The following is an 11,450-nucleotide window of genomic DNA, read 5'->3' as shown; positions in this document are numbered from 1 at the left end:
AGGAAAAAGAGAGGCTGACGAAAAAACAACAAAGCACTCCACGAGCTAGGTCAGATGCTCCTCAACTCAGGTAAGATGAAAGCCCTTGAGGCTTTCACGTTCTCCTCTTAAACCTTGTTAATTATGAAGATTCTTTCATGGAATGCTAGAGGGCTAAACAACCAAAGAAAACAAAGACTTCTGAGGAAGAAAGTCAAAAATGAAAATCCTGACATGATTTTTTTACAAGAAACCAAGTGCTCCAGCTAGAAAATGAAAGGAATAAGCAGAAATTTAGGAAAAAGAATGGAATACACGGAAGTGGAAGGGAATGGAATGGAGGGAGGCCTAGCCACTTTCTGGAATCCCCACTCCCTCCATCTTATAAGTGCAGAGGCTTCCAGATCATACATTTCCCTGGAAATGCAAATCATAGGGGAATCCAACACATACCTGTGCACTAATATCTATAGCCCCCAAAGACTAGAGGATAAACTGTTGATGCTAGATCACCTCTCCAAGATGCAACATAGACACTCCACTGCTAAAGCCATCTATGGAGGAGATTTCAACATGATTACCTCGCTGGCAGAAAAGAAAGGAGGGGTAAGAACTCTGAATAGAGATGCAGAGGCATTCAATAGCTTCATCAGAGCAGCAAATCTTGTTGATATCCTCCCCAAAAATGGGTTATACACCTGGAATAACAAAAGAGGAGGAGAAAGGCAGATCGCCTCCAGACTTGACCATTTTCTTATAGCAGAAGCCATCCTCCTTGAGGGGGTCACTGTGGAATCGGACATTATTCCTTGTGGAGGCTCTGATCATTGGCCCATCACCCTGGACGCAACCATCCTCGGCACTCCAAAAAATAGACCTTTTAGGTTTGAGAAATTTTGGTTGGGCCATCCAGATTTCACTTCTAAAATCAAACATTGGTGGCACGAGCTACTAGACACCAGAGGCACCAAAATGTACCGGCTCCAAGCCAGATTAAATCACCTCAAAGCTCGGCTTCGATCCTGGAACCAAGAGGTCTTCGGGAATATTTTCAAAGACAAATAGGCCTTGGAGGAATATATGGCACAAATCCATACAGAATGGCTCAAAGGGGACATCACCCAAGATTCCATTAGCACTGAGTGAGTCCTCATGCAAAAATGGAATGAAAGATGCCAGCAGGAGGAAATATTATGGAGACAAAAGTCTCGCATACAATGGCTCAAAGAAGGGGAAAAAACACCAAGTTCTTCCATCGTTCGGCTATAGACTACAGGTGCACCAACAAAATCACTCGGTTGAAGGATGAGCAAGGTACTCCCCTCCACTCTCATCAGGATATTTCCTCCATCCTCACTGATCACTTTAGCCATATAGCAACGGAACCAGACATTGATAGGGAAGAGGCTATCAGGGAAGTCATGACTTCCATCCCAAGGTTAATTACTAAGGATCAGAATAAATCCTTAGACCACCCTGTCACCATGGAGGAGGTGGAAGAAGCAGTGAAAGAGATGCCTAATGGTAAGGCACTAGGGCCGGATGGCTTCACCATTGATTTTTTCAAAGCTTGCTGGGAAATTGTGCGGCTGGAAGTGTGGGAGGTGGTGGAAGATTCCTGAAAATCTTCCTCCATCCTCAAATCCCTCAATTCCACCTTCATCGCCCTTATTCCCAAAGAGGAGGCAGCCTGTACCCCTTCAAAATTTTATCCAATTGCTCTGTGCAATGTTCTTTATAAAATTATCTCCAAAGTAATGGCCAACAGACTAAAGCTAGTTCTCCCTTTGATAATCTCAGAGGAGAAATCTGGCTACATGGAAGGCAGACAAATCATGGATAATGTCTTGCTAGCACAGGAAATGGTTCACACTCTTCAATCCCAGAAAAAGCAGGTATGATCATTTAGTTGGATCTCTCGAAATCTTATGACAAGGTCAGTTGGAAGTATCTAGAAGCCATTCTGGAAGCTTTTGGGTTTGCACAATGTTGGATCAACTAGATTCTAGCCTTAGTCAAATCCCCCAGCTTTTCTATTTTGGTCAATGGAGCTCCCACCTTCCCCTTTGCCCCCTCTAGAGGCATTCACCAAGGGGATCCCATTTCCCCTTTTCTTTTTGTCATTTTGATGGAAGGCCTGAGTCGCATCATTAAAACTGCAAAGGAAAGGAACAATATCAAGGGCCTTCAACCCCTGCCACCTTGCCCAACCACTACTCATCAACAATTTGTGGATGATACCATGCTTCATGGAACTCCAACGATTCGGGAAGCCCAAGGTTTCAAAGCTATCCTTGATCTCTTCAGTCAAGCGACAGGTATGGACCTTAATTTGGATAAGTCCTCCATTTTCTTTTTCAATACTCACTTAGCGATCCAGAAAAATCTTACTGCTATCCTTGGGTTCAGAAGGCAAAGCCTTCCCTCTAAGTATCTCGAGATCCCTCTCACTGATAAACCCTGGAAAAAGTTCCACTGGGAGAAACTGCTATCTAACCTCGAAGAACGGAGTAATCACTGGACTAATAGGGTCCTTAACTTCGCTGGCCGGCTTGTCATGACTAAGGCTGTCCTATAAGCTATTCCTCAGTATATGCTCTCCATCCTTTCGACTCCCAAAGGTGTTCTCCAAAAAATCAGAAACATTCAAAGAACCTTCCTATGGTCTGGAAAAGTTGACAAACAGAAATGGGCTCTAGTAGCATAGGAAAAAAATTGTAAACCCAAGATCCTGGGTGGTCTGGGGCTTCAAGACCCAGACACAGTAAATAAATCCTGTGGTGCCAAGCTGTGGTGGAGATGAGTCAAGGAACCACAAACACCCTGGGCCAGGCTATGGAAAGCCAAGTATGCTGAAAAATGGCGGCCTCATGATCTCATTAGAATGACTGACCCTCTAGCCGGATCCCCCATTTGGAACCTGGCATGGGCTAATCGGAACATCATACAAGATAACTGCTTTTAGGAAATCCGTAATGGTAGCACGACTCTCTTCTGGGAAGATGCTTGGCAACAACTTCCCAAGCTTGAGAGTCCTGATTATCTTCCCCTGTAGCATAGGTATCAGGAACAAGGAAAACTCAGGGTGAACCAATACTGGACTGATAGTATCGCAGACCAACAATGGAGACATTGGCACCCTAATACTCCCCCATAGGCAGATGTGATGGGCAACCTTCTCTTATCCTTGCACTCTTGTCTGGATAAGAGGAAGATCTGTTACTCTCAGGATGAAGATCAACTAAGGTGGGGCAAACTTGATGGAGGCACTTTCAACCTAAAGGAAGCTAGAATTTACTTAGAACACAGGGATCTGGAAGAGAAAGTGATTTGGCACAATAATGTTTGGGATACCACCATCTGGCCGAAGATAAAAACTTTCTTATGGCTCCTAATGCATCGTAAGATCCTCACTTGGGAGAACCTGTGCAAAAAAGGCTTCATTGGTCCATCCCGATGTCCCCTCTATGAAAAAGAAGAGGAGTCTATGAATCATCTCCTCAACAATTGCGAATGGACCAATAAACTATGGGTATGGATGGAGGAGATCTTCAGACAAATAGACAGGAATAGAGAGTCCATACAAGACAACATAGCCAACTGGCGAACCAAATATTCTAGCTGCGACACTGTAAACATCCTATGGAGGCTAAGCCCCGGTTTTATAGTCTGGTCCACATGGAAAGAAAGAAATAGAAGAATTTTTCAGAGGGAATCTAGGCAGCTAGATACCATCAAAACAAACATCATGCAAAATATGCGAGAAACTGCCCTTACCAGTAGTAAAGCAGAACAGGCAAACAGGCTTTCCGCTAATGACAGGTGAATTCTGCAGCTATTTGGCATGAGTGCTGCAACTGGCCTCAATTCTCCAGCGCAGAGACCTCAGCCCGCTCCATCTCTGCTGTCCTGGAAACCTCCTATCCTGGGGTTCCACAAATTAAACTTTGATGGAGCCTCTCGGGGCAACCCTGGCCCGGCCGGCCTTGGAGGTGTCATACGCAATGATAAAGGGGAAATTCTTCATATCTACAACAATTCTTTGGGGGAAGCCACTAACAACGAGGCAAAATTTGCAGCTCTAGAGCAGGGTTTGCAAATCCTAATCCGCCTGGGTAGTGGGGCAGCAATAGTGGAAGGAGACTCGCTCTTAGCCATTAATGCTGCGAGGAAAATGCAAAATGGTTCACGTTCTGAGAAGGTTACTAAGCACTAGCACCTCGCCATGGTCACCGCGCTCATCGCCAAACATCTCTCCGCTCTCAATGGAGTCGTTCTGCAGGCAATTAGGCGCAGTGCGAATGCAATGGCAAATATCCTAGCCAACCACGCAGTCGACCACCCGAATGATGACATTGACACCTATTGGCAGAGCGTCACATGTGCTAATATTCAGGATAAATGCCTTCAAATCTCAAGGCAAGACCTCACAGGCGTGTCAGGAGAGGAGGATGACTTACAAGGTACCGATCATCAATGAATAATGTGGTTTTCTCTTAATGTTTATTCCCTAAGCCTTAATGCCTAGTGGTGGCATCGCTGGTAGTTGTCCTATGGCTCGCATTGGAAAAGATGGAAGATCTACCACAAGGATAGAGGTCAGCATACCTTTTACGATTTGGGGTATGCGTGGCCTCTTCTCTTAAGTGATAAGCGTGGCAGTCCAAACGCACTCAACCGTAATAATAGGAATGTCGTCAGTCACCTGTTGGGGATCTAGGCTATCAGAAACATGGAAAAGACAAAAGTTTCAGTTAAGATCACGGCCCCTCGCACCGCGTCTTTCACTATTAATACAGAGCCAATCGGGAAATATTTCACCTGCTTACGGTATTCCTCAAAGCTTAGCCCTGTGTTTATGGTTTCGTGTATAGGAATTCACATTTCAATAGTTTGCACCTGCAATCTTTCCATGGCCGAGCGCAACCTCCGCAGCTCCAAAGCTGCCAGAGATTTAAAGAGAGCTTGGAAGGATTATGAGGCTTCCATCTCCAAAAAAGGAAAACAGATTATTGAAGAGCTCCAAATTGAGGTGGACAAATCCAGTGAAGGGATGGACAGTAAAGCCATCAGCGAGGAGGTATATTAGATCTCGGACCCGGGAACCCTAACAACCAGAGCTACCCAGTTCCTGAGAACGCAGAGTGTGGCTTGGAAGATGAAAACAACTACCCAATTCCTGAGAATGCAAAGTGTGGCTTGGCAGATGAAAATGATGCTTGCAAAAGCCATGAGCATGCAAGGTGCCGCTTTCAAGGAGGCCTACCAGGTGAACTCCCTCACATCTGCCAAGAATTCGGCATGGTTGGACAAGCTGGAGATTTCCATCAACTCCCTCACGGAAGAACTTAAAATGCTTGCTCAAAGTCTGGGAGGGTTTATTCGGCTCTTCAAGCTGGACATGCGCCATGTGCTAAATGTCTCTATTGAAGCCCCTGAAGATGATTCCAAAACAACCATCATCAGACGCCAGAGGCCCCGCAGTGTTCCCAAGGGAGATGATGGTGCTGGTTCGAGTGCTGCTGGTTCTCCAAGCGTCGCCAAAATTGACCAGTAGGATTCCTGGTGTGCGATCTTCTGTTGATGGTCCTTGTTTATCCTTTGCTTTTGTTATTTTCTATGTCTGATGAATGTAAGCTTCGGCAGGCCTTTAAGCGGCCTTCTATGATAGCAGTTGCTCTCTTACTGTTTGGAAGCCCTATGTGGTTGGTCGTTTTCTGTTTCGGTTTATGTTTGACTTAGGTTAAGTTTGTGTTAGTTGTTACGCAGTATGTTTCCTGTCTGAACAACGATTAGCTACAGGGCTTATATAAGTGGTCCTTTGTTTGGCAGGCCTGCATTTTCTCTTTTCCCTCTGAAAATGGCAGGCCCCTTTTTGTAACCATATGTAACATTTTTGTGATCTAATATATCAGCTGATTTACACAAAAAATAAAATAAAATTAATTAAATTACCAAGGAAGGTTATCAAGTCAAGAAAAATGGAGCCTAATTCAAAAATAATGAAGGAAGCAGTCAAGATGAGTCCCACACAACAATCGTTATTTTGGACTAAATGTCCAAGTTGTATAGAAGAAATTGGATATACATATATATTAAAAAAAGTGTCATTGTTGTCAAAGGTGTGGAAGATTATTTAGTACATAAGAACATAAAAACAATGAGAAGATGCAAATAAAACGATTAAAGAAAGAAATCGCAAATCTTTAACAAAAGAACAAAGCCTCAGAGAAGAAATATAAAGATCTGGAAGATTGGTTTCATGAAAAATCAACAAAAAGCAACAAAGAAATTTGACAATGAGATATTACTTTCACAGATAAAAATTCCAAGGTTAAGAAACAAAGACAAAAACAAGAAAAGGAAAGCTTTGATAAGGAACTAAAGGAGACTCTATCAGAAAAAGAAAAAGAAAATTTGTGCCTAAAAACCCTTAATAAACAATTATTAGAGCAAATAAAAAATTTAAAAGATAAAGAGAAAGATACTAAGGACAAAGTCAACGATTCAGAAAATGACGAATTTTCATGTCTAAAGAATCATAACCAAGCCTTACGCAAATAAAGAAACTTAAAAGTGACAAGAAATCACTAAACGACAAGTTAGAACAACTTCAAGAAGTAGTATCGAAGTCTCCAATTGTTTCAGTCCAAGTTGAAGATAAAGAAACAAATATTGTTCTAGTCAAAATCATAACTCAAGCAGAGGATAAACCTACTGAAGTGAAGACACATGCAGAAGTTGCAGCCCAAACGATAGACATTCCAAATGATGATTCAGTAGTCATCTCAAAAACAACAACGCCTGAAGGAAATCAGAAAACAACCACTAACATGATAAGGGAAAGTCCAACCAGAAAAATTATTTATCAATATCTGAATCACAAGAGCAGAATTTCCAATCAATCTACGTATCAGTATCACTCAAAACATAAACGACAAATTTATGTTCCCAAAAACATTGAAGTTTGCATAATCCAGTCTTACAATAACCATTCATCACAAATTTTCAGAGATCAGAAGATTCCACAAAAGATTAATCTAGGATGGTCTGATATGTTCTCAGTACAACAATTTTTTCTATCACTCAGAGCATCATATCATTTTGTATCGACGAAAATTAAAGTTCAAAGACGAGAAGATATTCTCAGTAAGCTTTGAGGACAAAGCTTCTTGAAGAGAGAGACAGTGTTATGAATATAATTCATATAAACATAATAAATATAAATATAAATATAATAATAATAATTAATGATTAATTAACTAATGGTTAGTTAGTTAGTAATGAAGAGGCATGTCTTAGAGATATGATCATTCATGAAAGGGCACATGCCTAGGATATATAAGTAGACCCTCACTTTCATTTGTAGTCATCTCATATCTCATATCAATTCTTATATAATATTCAATACACAGTTACATGTCTTACAATGGACATTTATGTCTTTAAAGTATTTTAAATATTTCTGTTGTGTATACGACTTTTGGTCGCTACATAATGTTATGAATATAATTCATATAAAAAAAATAATAATTAATTAACTAATGGTTAGTTAGTTAGTAATGAAGAGTTGAAAGGGAACCTGCCTATGGTATATAAGAAGAACCTCATTCTCATTTGTAATCATATCATATCTTACATCAATTCAATATACAATTTTCAATATATAGTTAGATGTCTTACAATGGACATTTACATCTTTGAAGTATTTTAAAGATTTTCGTTGCGTATACGACTTTTGGTCATCAACATTGGTATCATAGCATTCCTATGAGTATAAGAACTTTGTTCATTACATTGGTAAAACAAATATAGTTTGATGATAACAATTCAATGCAAATTTCTAGTGACCAAAAGATTTCATAAAGGATTAGTCTAGGATGGTCAGATCCATTTTTGATTTGACAATTTTATTTATCACTCCAAAGATCATATCGTCTTGTAACAACGAAGATGACAGTTTCGCGACGAGCAGAAAAAGAGATCCAACATTTCATCAGTAAGCTTTGAGGACAAATCATTTTGAAGAGAGAGGCAATGTTATGAATATAATTCATATAAAAATAATAAATATAAATATAATAAATAATAAATAACAACTAATTAACTAATGGTTAGTTAGTTAGTAATCAAGAAGCATGTCTTAGAGACATGTCCATTCATGAAAGGGCACCCGCCTATGGTATATAAGTAGGCCCGCATTCGCATTTGTAATCATCTCATGTCTTACATCAATTCAATATACAATCTTCAATATATAGTTACATGTCTTACAATGAACATTTATGTCTTTGAATTATTTTAAGATTTCTGCTTTGTATAGACTTTTGGTCATTACAATAAGGGTGGCAGAAAGATGTGCTAGCTCCTAGAGCATACAAAGAATTGGGAGACGTAAAAATGATTGAGAATCTAATTGCTCAGTGGAACACAATCAAGTGGTACTTGAAGTTGGGCATGATATGGCCAGCTAAAACCAAGATTTTTTTTGTCAATGTGATGATGTTTCCCTCATTGAAACTGATTGTTGGAGGTCACCATACTCACAACCAGGTTGTGACCAGACTCATCCAAACCACCGAGATTTCTTTGTTAGAAATGAGTTGGGTGAAGCTTCGCTGACTAGAGGTGAGCTCTATTATCGGAGAGAAGGGGTGGATTAATCGTGATGACTAGGGCTAGCCCCCAAGTCCTGGAAGGAAACAAAAAGGCGATGAAAATGGCCTTGGTTGCAAGGTTAATTTGCATAAGTGGGAGCAACAAAGAACCGAGGCATAAAATAATAAATGATGAAGTACAGTTGCCTAATGCTATAGGTCATCATTAATTATGCATGTGGGGGTGGTAATCTTGTGAACAAGTGGGTTGGTTGCATGAATGAGGGGATGTGATGGCAGTGTTTTCATCCCATCACCCTTTTTATTGCTCATGTGCACCACGATCAGGGGAAATTTATGGGATTATTTAGTTGTTTCCATAAGTAGTAACGCCACTACTTTAAGTTTTAACAATATAGTCTCATCATTGTTATCATAGGAGACGAGACAAAAAAATATAGAAATGCATAACATATATTGCTTGTCTATAAGAGGATGCTCCTAAAATAGAAAAAAAATTAAGTCCTCAATTGGGAGATCTAAATTTATAAGGAGATATAAATCTCTAGGAAAGTTTGTAAAGGTATGTTAGAGATGCATAAAACAAGGGCATTACAAGAAAGACTGTAAATCCAAAATTGTTGAGAAAGGGAAGGGATCTAATGACGCTCCTTCTAGAGAAGCAAAAACCCCAAATGAAGGAGGGGATGTGTATTTGACTTCAAGTACACATGGAGATCATGAGACATGGCTAGTCGATTCAATCAAATCATATCATATGACTCCTCACTTTGTGATTATAAAATATATGATGGTGGTGATCTTTTCTTAGGATATGACTCGACAACGAAAATCCTAGGATGAGGAAAATTGAAGTTGAATCTCATGCGTGGAAGGATTAAAACACTCCTTGGTGTTTTTCACATCTCAATATTGGCTAAAAAATTATTTTTGTAAGAAAGATAAACAATGTAGGTGTAAAAACAATGTTTGCAAAGGATACCCGCAAGAGGGTTCGAGGAGAAATGGCATTTTTGATGGAATTTTAGACTAGAACTCTATATAAGATGTTGGAAACCATTGTTAGTGATGGGTGCAACAATTCTGTTGTTCTTGAGAATGGATCAAAATATAAAAGAGCTCCCACAACCTCTAGAGAAAAGATGATGTTTTGGCATCAACGATTGAGACATATCTGAGAGAAGGGTCTTCGAGCACTACACTATAATGGTATGGTAGAAGGTATGTCTAATTACTCTCTGAATTTCGATTTCTATTAACTTTGTTTATATTGGAAGAAAAACTGGGTAAGATTCTCCTTTGGTGCTACAAGGTCAGAGGGAATATTGATATGTCTCATTTATAGATGACTTCTCAATGAATACATGGATTTATTTCCTCAGGAAGAAATATGAAGTCTTTGACAAATTCAAAAAGTTTAAGGATCTTATGGAAAATTAGATAGAGAATAAAATTAAGGTGATGAGAATAGATAATGGTGGAGAATTTTGCTGGAATAGATTCAAAGAATTCTGTAAAAAGTATGGTGTAGCACAACAAAAGGCTACTCCATACACCTCAACGAAATGGAGTTGCATAAAATATTTATAATACACTTATGGATAAAGAAATGGACATGCTCAATGGTGTCGGGTTAGGACAAGATTTCTGGACAAAAGTAGTGGATATTGTGTGTTACTTGGTATATAGATCACCTTCATCAATATTATATAATAGGACTCCACATGAGGTATGGACTAGTAAGAAACGCTCTCTTAAACATCTCAGCATATTTGGCTATGATGCTTATGTACATGTTCCAAAGGAGAATAAGGGTAAGATGGATAAGAAAGTTGAAAAAGGTATCTTTATTAGATATAAAGATGGTCTGAAAGGTTATAAGCTTTGGAAACTATAAACTAGTAAGGTTGTGTATAGTATAGATGTGGTATTTATAGAATCAAAGATGGTGTCCAATAGGAAGTGCTATCAAGGGAGATAGAACTAGAAAAGATAGAGTTTGAATTAAAGGATGATGAATTAGGATCTGCAAAAGAACAAGAATCAAAAGGCACATATTCCATTTTTGAAGAGACCAATTTGGGAAGGAAAGAATCTAGAAAGGTATAATCCACCTAATTTATGTTCAAATTTTGTTTTGTTTATTACTGATGATGATCCTAGAACTGTTGGGGAGGTAGTGGATTCAGAGGATGGAAAACTATGGAAAAGGCCATGTTTGAAAAAATGGCATCCTTGGACAAAAACAAGGCTTGGGATATAGTGGAGTTGTCAACTATGAGAAATCCCATTGGAAACAAATGGGTGTTTGAGAAGAAGTTGAATGTAGAATGTAGAGTGGAGAAATGTAAAACATGGTTAGTAGAAAAATGTTAGTCCCGGGTAGAGCGAATTGGATTGGTCATATATTTTCTCTTGTTTCCAAGCTAACCTCTATTACATTTATTTATCTATTGTTATTGCTTTCTATTTTGAAGTAGAACATATGGATGTAAATGAAACAATCCTACAGGGGATTTGGAAGAAGAAATCTACATGAAGTACCCAGAAGGCTTTGCAATGAAGCGAAAGAAAGAGTTTTTGTGCAAGCTGAAAAATTCCATATATGGGTTAAAGTGATCACCAAGGATATGGTATCAAAATTTGATATTTATATATTGGGACTTAGCTTCACAAGGAGCAAAGGGATCATTGTGTATATTTCAAATAAGTTGGTTATCATCTTATATATTTGGTCTTGTATGTGTATGATAAGTTTCTAATTGGAAATGATAGGGAAATCATCCCGGAAGTGAAAATTCAATTTTCCTCTAAATTTGACGTGAAGGATCTAGGTGTTGCAAATTTCATTTT

At 39.1% G+C, this 11,450-nt stretch overlaps 1 protein-coding gene across 1 annotated transcript; it reads left to right on the top strand.

Moving 5' to 3' along the window:
• Positions 1–285: 285 nt before the first annotated feature.
• Positions 286–1,044, top strand: LOC149156864 (uncharacterized). Its single transcript, XM_089444891.1, has one exon. It carries the CDS (start codon positions 286–288, stop codon positions 1,042–1,044), a length of 759 nt encoding a protein of 252 aa, XP_089301017.1.
• The last annotated feature ends 10,406 nt before the right edge of the window (positions 1,045–11,450 follow it).

The sequence above is a fragment of the Pinus tabuliformis genome, chromosome 9 (genome assembly GCF_031772625.1).
Source record: "Pinus tabuliformis cultivar Carrire ecotype Pingquan chromosome 9, CPIR1, whole genome shotgun sequence".
Taxonomy (NCBI): domain Eukaryota; kingdom Viridiplantae; phylum Streptophyta; class Pinopsida; order Pinales; family Pinaceae; genus Pinus; species Pinus tabuliformis.
This window is presented reverse-complemented; position numbering and strand designations above follow the sequence as displayed.